The sequence below is a fragment of the Clytia hemisphaerica genome, unplaced genomic scaffold, assembly GCF_902728285.1.
Source record: "Clytia hemisphaerica strain Z4C2 unplaced genomic scaffold, Clytia hemisphaerica genome assembly, whole genome shotgun sequence".
Classification (NCBI taxonomy): domain Eukaryota; kingdom Metazoa; phylum Cnidaria; class Hydrozoa; order Leptothecata; family Clytiidae; genus Clytia; species Clytia hemisphaerica.
This window is the reverse complement of record NW_027103286.1, coordinates 1,024,716-1,038,915: the sequence shown is the minus strand read 5'-3', so window position 1 is coordinate 1,038,915 and position 14,200 is coordinate 1,024,716. Positions and strand designations below refer to the sequence as shown.

At 35.7% G+C, this 14,200-nt stretch overlaps 1 protein-coding gene across 1 annotated transcript in view; it reads left to right on the top strand.

The window, feature by feature from the left end:
* Positions 1-14,200, top strand: part of LOC136806164 (sperm-associated antigen 8-like) — a gene marked incomplete at its 5' end in the record, with an annotated part of 39,675 nt that continues 25,475 nt past the window's right edge. The window contains 4 exon segments of the mRNA XM_067062729.1: positions 1-124; positions 10,733-10,798; positions 12,375-12,514; positions 13,162-13,241. Coding sequence (XP_066918830.1) covers positions 56-124; positions 10,733-10,798; positions 12,375-12,514; positions 13,162-13,241 — 355 coding nt within the window.

The window sequence follows — 14,200 nt, the reverse complement described above, 5'->3', positions numbered from 1 at the left end:
ACTCCATACCATACCATAGCTACTCTTCTTCCACAAAACCATCTTAGAATAAAACATGGAGGCTACGAAACCTCAATATGAAGTTTCAATTGGTAAGACCCTTCTTGGAAACTGGGTAGAAGAGGTAAGTGATTCAGAACTGGTATTATTAATTGTTTTAGATCATGATATTTTTTTATAAATTCCAGACCCCCGCGCTCGATAGGATCGATCATCTTCCATCGATCTATTTCCTGGGAAAACATAAAAGACAAACCTCCAAAATGTGATCGGCTATTGCTCATTCCGACATTTTAAATTTTCCGGGGGTTTTGCTGTTTGGGATTGTTTAGGTCAGGGTTGCTAGTAACGGCTTGTCACTGTGCCGGGTGCATACTCGGCGCCTTGGGCCCCGCAGGGTTGCTAGTAACGGCTCGAATTTCAGTCAGGTTTAAAAAGGGGTACTTTTACCCATATTATAATAACATTACCCCCGTATTTTGCCAGTTTGGTATAAAATGTTATGAATTGCGGAGGGGTGGAATTGCGTGAGTTTGCTGTGCGGCGATGGCTCAAGGAATAGAGCGCCGGCTTCCGAATCCGAAGGTCTTTCTTTGGTGGTGGTTCGTATCCCACTCGGTGCGAAAATTAGACTGGTCGAAATTGATGGACAAATGATTGACAGGTATGAAAACTCAGTCAGAAATGAGAAACTAAGTCTCAGAAACTCAGACAGTCAGAAAAGAGAAGGACGGGATCAGAGATAAGGATCACATTTCGGAGGTTTGTCTTTTATGTTTTCCCATCTCCTGTCCGGGTCGTTAAGTAATCCATCGATCACATATCGATCCGTCATCGAGCCGTTCCGATGATCGATCCTATCGAGCGCGGGGGTCTGGTAAATTTCATAAATTTCATTTAACACCATAAAGTGCATGCAGAGGGGTACATCTCAAGCAATTTTCAGGGGAGCTAATAAACATACCCCCAGCTAAATTTCAAGAATGTACCCCCAGCCAGCTCTACAAAATGGGCCATTCCAGAAAGAAAATATTATTACCCCTCTTTACGACTCGACTGACGACCCATGGCATGGCCCAAACACGTTCGGGCCTGTTCGGACCATGCTCGGGCCACAAAAAAGTATTATTGAATTGACCATGTTCGGGCCATGTATTTAAGTAGTAGAATTTAATTTTATTTACCTTTCCTGGTTTATCATCATCCATTGTTAAATATTTTCATTAGACAAATTCAAAGTTCCAAATACCAGTTTGATTCACAAAGTTGTATAACATTACAAAAAACGATCCAGAAAAATTCTGCTTCGAATAGGAGAAGACCACGAGAAAAGGGAACGGGATAAAGAATAAAAAGAAGACCATATTATGTAAGATTCAAATCATTCTTTTTAATAATTTTCCTAACTTAATTGGAAAATAGAAGATTTTTAAATTTGTTTGGTAAAATAAGGAATTTAAAATTTAAAATAAAAAATAAATATTGGGTCCTGAAATTACACGCGCAATCTTAGCAAGTTTTCGATAATCTGGCCCGAACATGGTCCGAAACTGTGCGGGCCTGCGTGGCCCATTTTTAAAAAGTATTACTCAAGAGGTCCGAACATGTTCGGGCCATGCCGTGGGTCGTCTCGACTGCCAGACGGTGTCAATCGAACAACTTCAAACAAAAATTGCAATCGAACCAATCGAACGTAATCAAACGCGATAGAATGATTGCGATTCGATTGTCGAACGTAATCAAATCTCAATCGAACGGCCGATTCCTGGGTAATATTCGATTGTGTTCGATTGCGTTTGAGTAAGGTTAGATTGGTTTGATTGATAGTTGAACTATGTTCCATTGTCATTTGCATTTGAATAATCTTTGATTTCGTTCGATTAGAATTATGTTTGATGAGTTTGATTAAATTAAATTGGATCACTCTGTTAGGGCTTTTTAGCTGCCGGCCGAGTGCTTAAGTACCGTACCAAAGTGAATAAAATCTAATATAATTGAATCAATCGAACATAATCGAATACAATCGAACGTAATCAAAGCAATCGAACAGCAAATCCTGGGTAATATTTGATTGCGATTCGATTGTGCGTTCGACAATCGAATTGCAATTATTCAATTGCGTTCAATTGCGTTCAATTGATTCGGCGTTCGATTCGTTCGATTGACGCTGTCTGGCGACTGTCGGTCAACAGGGGGGTTTTCAGGGGTCTTAAATACCGTCATACCGACAAAAATTTGGATCAAATACTGTAATACCGTTGATAAAGGAAGCCTAATTACCTAATTACCGATACCAGTAGAAAATGAAATACTGTAATCCCGTCATTTTTTTCTGGTAAATACCGTGAGATTGGGTAACTTGCATCAGTGAAGGCTAACATGCATAGCCCTCAAATGAAAGACCTAGCTGGTCATTAAAATACAACTACGCAGCTCTGTTCGCAGCTCTACTCTACCATTTTTGTTTTGATTTAATTTCGTATTTTAATGACCAGCCAGGTCAAAAATGATAGAGTAGAGCTGCGAGCGAAGTTGCGTAGTTCATTTGTTTTGAAATTTTGCTGTTTTGATTGGTCAATCATTTGAGGCTTATGCATGTTAGGTGGCAATCAAAAATATGTTCCAGTCAGTCGGTCGGTCGGTAGTAAATTTTGTCGGATTTTTAAATTCTAGTTAATCCCGATGAATCAAGTCGGCAATCAACAGAATCTTATGCCGCCATCTTTAAATTGCCAAACTAAATGTGCGGGCGTATGTGTTAACCTTAAAGCGGCCCTTATTTTTGGCCCCCAGGGGAATTGGCCCTACTGCGTTGCTGAATTTTGACATGAAAATTTCCATAAGGGTACATAAAAAACTTGAACAGGACTCAATGTGGGTTAAGTAAACAAAAAATAATGATTCAAAGACATGCTCCGTTTGCCCATTCCCGCCAAAATATGGGAAAGATCTGAACCTGCAAACCTGCAAAAAAGCCCAACAAATTTACCGACTTTCCGAATCGGGTTTTCTTGTAAACATATTTTTGATTGCCGCCTTAGCCTCTACTGATGCAAGTTACCTGACCTCACAGTATATTATAAACTTATATTAGAAACTAGGCTAGTCTTACCTCACAAGTGTTACGTGTAAGCCAATTCGCGTATTACAAACAACCTCTAAATTGCCGAGTACAGGAGAAAAAAAATCGAAATTCAAAATGTCGCCAAGCCTACGCTGATAACTATCAAAAATCTTTGTTTTTCGACCAGCTATTGCAGCTCAATAAATCAATGATATAATTTGAAATAAAAAGTAAGCAAACCTTGAACCTTTCATGAATCCAAATAAATAAAAGTATTCATCTAAAGTGAAGATTACATTTCAAAATAAAACGATTTCCAAAAATCTAAAGTCAGTGTCTGCCAACTAAAAATTTCTCTGCAGGGTCACTGGCAAAGAGGTGCGACTTCAGACTTTAGATTCCAATCTCGGGTAAGTTATGACATGTCAGAAAAACTGAAAATTACCATAATTTTTAGATCGCATTAGTCAACAGAAAGTGACCAAACAAATGACTGAACATGAAGGGTACTATGATGAAGTTTCTAACCTGATGTGTAACCTAATTGTTTTTTTGCTGATTTATGCGAAAAACTGTAAAAACTGATTATGACGTCATAATCGATGACGTCATAAAAACTAAAAATTGCATTTCTCAAAAATGGTTTATCAAATTGTCTTCAAACTTTTACCAAAAGAAATTTTTCGAAATTTTCATGACGTCAGCAGAAATTAGGAAAAAAGGAAAAATACTATTTTTTGCTGATGTAATCAGAATTTTGAACATAATCTTTTTCAAATGATTGACTTTAGTGGGATACATCTTTGGTGAAAGTTTGAAGACGATTGGATAAACAACTCTTGAGAAATTCAATATTTAGTTTTTATGACGTCATCGATTATGACGTCATAATCAGTTTTTGCGGTTTTTCGCGAAAATCGTCGAAAAAACAATTAGGTTACACATCAGGTTAGAAACTACATTATAGTACCCTCATGTTCAGTCATTTCTTTGGTCATGTTCCGTCGACTAATGCGATCTAAAAATTATGGTAATTTTAAGACATACCATAACTTACTCGAGACTCTTGTATAGGCTGCAACTACACTGCCAAATGATCTGTATTACAAATACTTCCAAATGGGTCCATAAGTTAAGAAAATGAAATTATCATCTAGCACGGGGGTTTTGTTTTTAAAAACAAAATTCAAAATAAAATTGTTAATGAACTTGTTACTTAAATATCACTTACTTACATAATTTATTTATGATAAACACCCCTTTCTTAAATAAATGGCCTCTTAAAGTCTTTTATGTTTGCCACAAGAAGGGAGAAAGATTTAATTTTTTAATTTGACCCCCGGGTTTTTTTTCTTTTTCTAGCTAATTCCCACGTGTTAGTGTAGACACAGCTTTAATCCGGGGAAATGAAGCATTTTCATTGGTCTAAAATCACGGATGGTCACGTGGCGGCAATGTTTTGCTTTAGTGAGATTGACCATTTTGTTGTTTTGATTTGAGCGGGCGAAATTTCTGTACAAACTAAAATATGGCTTCGTTGGAATACCGGTTGAAACACTTGTGACCTCTTTTATCTTTCCCTTTACAACAATACAATGCTGACAAGTTGACACAACACATTGATAAGTAATCCCTGAGAGAAGTTTATATCGAAATTTGTAACAAAAACGAAAGTGGTCTCTTCTACTGATTGCTTCCCAGCGCTCCTTTGCAGCTGTTTATCAAATTTCCACCAATGAGGTTGCCACATTTCAAACAGCCCTTCTTTTTGGCACCCGTGGCCTCTCAGTGCCTTGCACGATGGGCGACTGTAAAATCCCACCTTTCATATACTTGTTTCAATCCGTGATCCTAAGGCTTAGGATTTTTCTCAGCTTCAATTTCTTCAACTGAAGAAAGCGGAAATTTGATGCGAGAGTTAGATTGTCAGCAAAGTGCCGTAAAAAATCATTGAATAAAAGAAGAACTTAAAATCTTAAATATTTTCATTTTGAAAAATTGGTGTGAAAAAGTGAAACATAGAAAAGTTTCATTTTTTATTGTTTTAATGAAATGGGGGATTTGAAAATTTTTTATGTTTGTTTTTTTGCACAAACCCCCGTAACTATGGGCAAGCACCCCCTTGCTAAGATGTTGCCTTGAAATCGAAAATGAAACCACTGAAAACAAAAGTAAAATCAGCCTGTACTTGAAATCCCATAATTTTGATATACAAGTTTAAGTCTATATTGCCTATCGCCCGATGGAATTAACAAATAACGAGTGTGTAACTTGTTGCGCGAGTGACGTCAAATGCTCCATCCTTTTGCCACTAATTTGGTCTTCTTCGTTCCAGACATTCGCGTGTGTTCCACTACAGATTTTTTTCATATTTTGATTTAAAAGCCTACTCAGTGTTTCTAAAACGCCGTTCATTAACTCAAATCAAGTGACTTTGGAGGCTCCAGAGGCGGATCTGGGATTTTTCTGAGGGGGTTCAAAAATCTCTTTTCAAAAAAAATTTTTCAGAACAAACGTTTTGGGCGTAAATTTTGCACCCGCCCTGTTTGGGCGGTGTCACCATTTTTCCATTCAACATGGGGAGGTCAATTAGCGCCTGCACGTCTACAGTTCCCATTATCTATGAACTCCAAACATAGGCCTCAGCGGGTTAACATGCGCTGAAAGGAGGGCGGCAGGCCAGTTTTTTTTTGACCCGGCTTGAACAGCCAGAGGCTGAACGTGTAATAATCGTTTGTGGTGATATTCATATATACATTGGGAAATTCCCTAACTGCAATTGCGCACATCTAGTTTCTTCTTTTCAATCTTATCCCACAAAACGTTCATAAAACGGAAATATAGTTTGAGCAAAGATATAAGAGTATTATATTTCTTATATTTCTTTGGTTTGACCTTTTATTTTGATAAAACAGACACCCAGATCATGCTCAAAACTGCTTGTTTGGTGTATATTCTTTTATATATTCATGGTTCTTTTAGAAAATGTTTTTGAGAAAGCCATGGATAAAAGAGCAAATAAATGGTTTAGAAGAAAAGTTTGAAGAAAAAATAAGACAATTTATAATATTAAATACTATACACACTTCAGTTTCATTTCGTGAATATTTAAAACATAGTAAAAAAGTTCGATAATTTATTCTTATAACCATTTTTTATGGAATTTCTTTGTAGCGAATTAATTGGCTGACAATCAAGCAAAAACTTTTCATGTTGAGTATGTTTACATTATAAAACCAGAAATGGATAATATTTTGAAAACAGTGATCAAGTTAAAAAATAAAGGAGATTATTTATATAATACATATAATACAAGGGAATACAATAAGATGGAAAAATAAAAGATTGCCAAAAAGTGGAGTACACCATGAGTACTGATATAATGTGATTTATGTGCAAATAGACTCAAGAAATTCTAGCTCTCTCATTCAGAAATTAGATGAATAATCTCATAAAAAGTACTTTTTACATTCAAAGTAAAAAGTTTGATGTTTTTAAGAATTATTAAAGGTACTAACAGTAATCATCAACAATCTGTAGGAAAGCACTTTTTCAACTTTTTCAATTGTATGGAGTGTTGTTTATAATTCTATTGGTAGAGATTGTTGTTATATATCATTTCATAAATTCTGCATTCAATCGTACTCTTTTATGCTTACTTGTAGGGGGTGGAAGATGCAGGGGCAGTACTCTCAGAGAAAATTCATAAAATGGGGGGTCATTATTAACTGATTTTCGGGTGATTTTCCCAAAAAACCCAAGGAAAATGAAGGTTTTGGCACTTTATCAGGAAAATTTCATAAATTGGAGGTCATTACAAAATGCTAATTGGGTGATTTTTACCAAAAAATTGCAAAATTACCACCTACAATTAAGCACAAGAGGGTAATTTTTTCAGAGGTCACCAATGTCTCTTTTTGTATAAAAGTACCATATTTTCATATGATCACGTAAAAGTAATCTTAGTTTTGTTTTGCAAGTATAAAGTGGTATGAACTCTCTCTTCTTATGACATGACGAAGCCAAAAATATTTCCTCGCATCACATTATCTTGAAGCATGCATGAAGCCTTTGAACCTTTCCAGAAATTTCATTCTTCAACCAAATTCAATCAAATTGCTAAAATGTTGTTCCCTAACCGAACCTTTCTTCCAGTCTCTGTTATAAAACAAATTTTGTTTTGTTTTTCTATAATAGTTTTCAAAAATAAAGCTAGCTAGCTTTTTTTCCATGTGAAATTCATCAATGTCCAATGATGGGAGAAGAATCTCTCGAAACGTAGCCAATCGCAAATCTCGTGATCCATATAAAGCTAGGTAGATTTTTTCCCCGTGATATTCCCGATGTCCGATGATGGGAGAAGAGCCAAACGTAAATCTCGTTATTATATTCAAGACACGATAAACTTCCACCAAATATTCACAATTAAGTCCTTTCCCATAAAAAATTCCAAACTTCATTTATCAAGCAAAATTTATTTAAGTTTTGTTTTTGTTGGTATGAATGCTTCTCCTCTAAAGATAAACCAAAACAAAAATGTTTCCTCAGAATGAAAGTCGTCTTTTCTTTTGCTTTTATCACTCTTCACCACATCAAACAAAAGCAGATGAAAATTTCATCATACATTGATTGATATTGTTGTGTGATTCTCTCAAATTTACTGATTAAATTGAACCAAAAATGTCCTCAGAAAGATAAGTAATTGCCTGATTATTAACACTTTTCAGGACTTCAATTCCTTTCTTTAAAACACTGCATTGAATGCTTGCAAAGAAGTGAGGTCGTTTGCCGTACGAATGGCTACCCTTCAAATCATTTCAATATTTTGCCGGCGACGACATGCGACTGAATGTTATTTTTGTAGGAAATCTTTTACGCTCAAAACGGTCGGTCAGGTTCGGTCTCGTATTTTCGAGAAATTTCCTTGAACCACCTCAAATTTGCCATTTCACTGGATGCATTTTCTGAACCAGGTTCAAAATTAAAGATTTCCTAGCACAGAAGCAGCTAGATATGTAATCCCGCAAAAAAAAAATCATAACAAAGATTTTTTACAGCGCGGAAAAGCTAAGCGCTGAAAAAGCTAAGTTTGTCGCGCGCACCACGGAAACGCACGCCACATGCATACAACCCCTGGTAAAATAATATCAAGATATGACCAAGAAGAAAAATCAGTTCCGATCACAAAACTAGATTTCACTTGAAGAAAGGGACATTTTTGATTGGGGTAACTTGGAGGTCCGAAATTTTCACAGGATGTTAGTAGTGATGATAGGACCACAAAAAGTTCTTTTCCCGAAATTCTAGCTGTTGTAGGAGCCGGTTAGGAGCAAATTTTAGCATTTGTATGTGTTTCGGAAAATGATCTAAATCAGAGCTAAAAACCCAGGAAGTTGTCTATCTGACCAATGATTCTCATAGAGGGATGGCAATTAAAGCAGCCTATTGTTAAAAGGCCCACATTTTCCTATTGTGGGGCCCTTTTTAGAGCACTTTTTTAGCACCTATTTCCCCATTGACAATAAGTGCCAAAACACCAAAGTAAAAGGCTTGATTGGGTATAAGACTTTCATAATTTCTTTTGAAATAGTTGAATAATCAAGTTATCAACACCAATATAACACTTGAGCTGTTAAAGGGCCCGTTTGGAGCTAAATTTAGCATTTTTCCACTAAAAATACTGCAGCAGAATTACCAGTATGTTTCTAAACACCTAATTAAAAGGCTGAAGTTGGTGTAAAACCTTCATAACTTCCTTTGAAGTAGTTTAATAATCAAGTTATTAACACCAATAAAACATTTGAGCTGTTAAAGGACCCGTTTGGAGCTAAATTTAGCATTTTCCACTGGAAATACTGCAAATTATTCTGCTTCTCTTACTAAAATTAACTTTACACCTAGTCTAATTTTTGCTAAATTCAGCTCATTTTGAGACCTAGGAACATAAAATAACCTCATGAAGTTCTGTTCAATTGTGTATCAAACATTAATGATAACTTATTTGATGCTCAAAACCTTTTCAGGGTCCAGAATCGAGCAAATATTTAACATTTTCCGTTAAAATGCTAAAATACTGCTCGTTTTTGGTCCATTTAACTATGACAAAGACCACAGAAGAGACTTTTTAAGCTTCGTGAATGATCCAAGCATCAAATAGCGCCTAAATGAGCTATGAAATATCAATAACCTTCGGGTTTTCAAATTTTAGCATAAAGAGATGGCCTTCAAGAACTCCTAAGTCCAGTCAATGCTAAATTTTGCTCATAAAAGGACCCTGGAATGCTTTATATCGGCCGAATTTGGTTTTTCTATCTTTTTGAATGCCTCAAGTATGCATAATATCAATATCATAGTTCTTTTGTGTTTATCTTAACTGTGCTGGTGGATTAAAAAAAAGCCATACCCAATGCTAAAAACATGCTCATAATGGGACCATACAACCATTTTTAGTGATTGCTGATGTTGGTATATTGATCTTATAAGGTATAAAAAGGCATGTGCAAAGTATTAGAGTCATAGCAGAAAAATTGAGAGAGATACAAGCCTCTAAATCCAAATGCTAAGTATTTGCTCCTACTAAAATGCTAAGTATTGGCTCATTTTTGGACCGCACTTTGTTGAAGCATAAGTCATGACAGATTTAAGCTTTGCAAAAAATTCTTTTAAATTTTTAAAGTTCATCTTTTCCACGCAACCATCATCAGGGCATAATTTTAGTTCATTCATTATATTAGAAATGAATGATGATTTCCTAAGACCCCTAAAAACGAAACAATTAAAAAACATGTCCAAAGGGTCTTTGTATTTTTTATTTACTAAAAGGGTTGGGGTGGTTCAGCTGAACCATTTGAACCCCCTCAGATCCGCCGCTGGGCTCGGTGTAAATGGTGGCTGAATTGCTGTCCCATGTTTTGTCAGATAGTCCCAAGTTAGAGCAGTTGACGTTAATGGACGACATCATGTCATCAAATTTCAAATTTTTAAATAAATTTTGGCACACAATTCCAGGCAAACTTTAAAGAGAAAGTTAGGAATTCCATGAATTTTACTTAATTTTGCATTAAAAAGTATTGGAATTCCATGATTTTGTTAGGTTACAGTAACAGAATTCCACGGCTTTAATTGGAATTTTGCAAATTTGTTACGAAAATTCCAGACTTTCTTGAAAGCAATTTGCTACAGAAATTTCATGTCGTCCATTGGGGGGTTACAGATAAAACTGGAATGGCCCAATGCAATGAAAAATTAAAAGAATTGTGCTCTTGTGACCAAACACCAGACTCTCCCACTCGATATACAATCAATAGCTTTTTCCAACGAATGACTAATAGATAACCAATCGATTGATTCCAATTATTGATACCATGAAGTCTTTCACTTTTATCTTTTTTTTGTCTTTTGGGTCTCCTAGAAGATTTATTTGACTTCCGCGGTCATTATGTATTCAAAAAATAAATTTCACGGAAAGGACAAGTTTCCACAACAAAAAGGGTACGTGGGTGAAGGCCACATTTTTGGTACACTGTTCCTTCCGTTACGTTTTTGAACTTTCTTTGTGTATATTTTGAAATGCAATATAGTGAAATATGTTTCATAAAAACATACAGAAATTTTTCCATAGTAGACCATCTTCCAAATTTGATTATATAAATATCATATTTCGTTTAGAGACAAGTTTCACATTTGGATAACTGCCCGAAAAGTATCAAGGAATTGCATAAGCTTGGTCATTCTGTAAGTCTTTTAATATAGTCAGACTGCTTGTAATATGTTTGGTTTTGAAAGTTACTATATACACATCCTCTCTTCCAAGCTCCTAGATTTTCAATCACTTTGATCAGATTAATTTTTCAAAATATTTAAGTTTTCGTTTTTTTTCGCAAACTTTTTTATAATTCACAATATGATTTACAGTATAAAATTTTTTGAAAATTCTCAGTATGTATTCTTGTATTGCCCTCGTATTGCAGGGTGGCCAGCGATACTGGAAATACTTGAAAATACTTGAATATACTGGAGAAAAAAATTGATACTTGATTATACTTGAAATTTTGATAAAAGTGTTATTTTTTAAGTATATACTGGAAATGAAAATCTCTAGTACTGGAATAAACTTGATTTTGTCATTCATGATGCCGCGGAGGTCAAATCCTGGATTGATGTCCAGCGCGGGATAACTCGCCGCCCTTTTTCTTTATATTGTTTGTGAATATCCTTTTTCGTCAAGTCAATTTTAGTCGAGTATACTTGAATATACTTATTTTTCTTAGTCCAAGATACTTGAAAATTTTGAAAATATACTTGAAAAATGGAAAAAATGTGTGAAAATGTACTTGGTTATACTGGAAATTGGATTCCCGAAATCGCTGGCCACCCTGTAATTGTGAATTTCCAACCCTTAGGCGAGACCAATTTAATTTGTTGTTCTACGGGCCCAACCGGCCCTATTTTTGCTAAAATCAAAAAAATAATAATATTGAATTTCCACTACAATATATTTTACACTCTAGTTATTTGTAAGAATCAATTTTGAATAAAGCTGAAAATTAATTCAAGAAATTGAAAAATTTAGAAAATCGATTTTATTATAATCTTCATCGAAGATAAAAAAAAGTGAATTTTTGATCCAGATATTTTTTGAAAAACATTTTCGGCACTTTACCAACCCTGATAAATGAAAAATTTATTCTCATTTTACCGACCGACCGACCCATCTTTTGCTAAGGATTTGCCAGTAGAACAACAAATTAAATTGGTCTTGCCTTAGAGAGACTTAAAACTTTCTGACTTTGATAACCCTTAGAGAGACTTTGGGAGGCAAAAAAGTGACCCTTATTGTCTGCATATATTCTGCACACATTTTCGCCTAAGTCCCCTCTCCTCCCCTCCCAAGAAAGAAGCATGGCATGATATTTCAAAAGTTGAATTAAATTCGAGGGAATCGGAATTGGGAAAATCGGGAAATCAGGATTGGGAAAATCAGGGAAAATCAGGATTCGGGAACTTAAGTTGGGCAAGGAAAATTCCTGGATCCGTCCCTGAGTAATCGTTTCTAAATTCAAAGAAAAAATAAAAGAAAAAAGATTTCTTTTTATATCAAAAGGAACTAACATTTTCAAACTAAAATTTTATATATTGAATCACTTCATAGCGTTAGGAGAAGGGGTGTGAAGGTGTTGTCTGCCTCTCTAGCGAAACTTCCACCAGGAAAGAGTCAGAGATAGTTCCTTTGGAACACCATAGTTTAGAAAACTGATAATACGCCAAGAACAAATTTTTAATTTGATAATGTATTTTGACTCTTCAATAGAATGTTTTGAGCCAAACTGAAGAAAAAAGGACATTCGAGACCACCTGTGAAGTTTCTTATAAACCAAGCGAAGTCAAATCATGTAGCAGATCTGGTCGACGAAAGGAGTTACTAGAAAAACAATTGTATGAAAAAATAAGGTAAAATGGGCTTTTCCAGAAAAGATTTGAATATGGGGGGTGGAGGATATAAGTGATTTACCCCCCAGACAACGGGTTTTACCCCAGGACAAGCATCAGTTGACCCCCCGGACAACCCAAATTACCCCCCGACAAGACAAATTTTGATAATTTTTCGCTACTCCCCCCCCCCCGGACAATATATCCTCCACCCCCCATGTACAGACATTTTCTGGAAGAGCCCAATAATTGTAAAATTAAGATCTCAGTCGTATCAAATCAAATTTTTAGACATACTGTTTTGTTAGCATGATTGCGGAATGGGTTTAATTTCAAATTAACATGCTTCAAATCTGAAACAAGCATAAAGAAAGAACTAATTAAGAAAGAAAGATTTGACCATATAAGTTGGAGGTATTAATTATATGTGGTTTTTTCTTACGCATGCGCACAATAGAAAGTCACGTAGTTCGATTTTAGCCTGGAATCGTCAATTGATAATTGCAGGCATAGGTCCCGACAAAGTCAAATTTTTCGACCAGTTGTGTTTTAAAGGCCCATTGCGCTGCGCTTGGTCAAAAAAAGTGGACTAAAGGAACTGGGTTTGAGTTTGAACACCCGGTATTACACAGTAACTGTAATTTGTTCAATAATTTTATATTCAACAGTTCAGAGATTCAAGAAGAGATGACGCCCAAATCACCGCCCATTGATTACACGTCAACTACCAAAAAAGATTTCAGTAAAGGTTATTATACACTGCATTGTTTTTTGGTTTTTTTTTATTCAGTTCCATTAGTTTTTAGTGGAATTAGATCTCTAAGCTCTAGTTTAAACGACCCACTTTTCGCCCTGCCTATTCTTATTGTTCTGGCTGTCTAAAGTCAATAGCGAGATTATGTATCGGAGATATTCTACGGCTACGGTTGCGGGGCTGCCCGTACGGGTCGTCACCAAAGGCGATATGTCGTTGTCTACTTTGCTATGTACGGGAAAAACACCAAAACACCATATAAGCAAAGTCGACATAATGCCGTATGCCTAATATCGACCTTGCTTTCACCCGCCATTACTTGCCTTACTCGCCATTTCCCTCGCCACTTTAGCCGTAGCCGTAGAGAATTCCAGATACATAATCTCGCTAATGCATTGCCCTCTTTTGACGTCAATGCAAGGTCTTCTTTCAACCCTTTTAAAGCAAAGATTTTAACTCCAACTTTTTGTCCACTTTTTGCCTACACTAATAATTAGAATAGGCAGGGTGAAAAGTGGGCCGTCTAAACTACAGTCAGGACAGTTAGCAATTTGTCTTAGACTATACCATATTGTGTCAAATCGATACATACGTCGTTCTTTGAACCAGCCTATACATTATGGTTTTATTTATTCCTCCTATAACATTGCTTAAGGTAAGGTAATAAGGAAACTCTAGTAAAACCGTATAACTTCGAATAAACAGCCAAGCAGTGTGCAAAATTTCAATTTAGTCACGTGTGTGGTTGGTATTTTACAGACCGGTCTGTTTTTTACCTCACTTTCAGCATAACCCGTCTGATCCCAAAATACATGTAACGTTGAGTTACTTCACAAATTTTGAGCAAAAAAAGGTAAAGTGAAAAAAGTTAGAGAGGGGGTCCTTTTTTCGTTTTTTTCAAAGAATGATGACTTCATCAGGTGGCGATGCAAAAGATGCAAATTCATATTTGG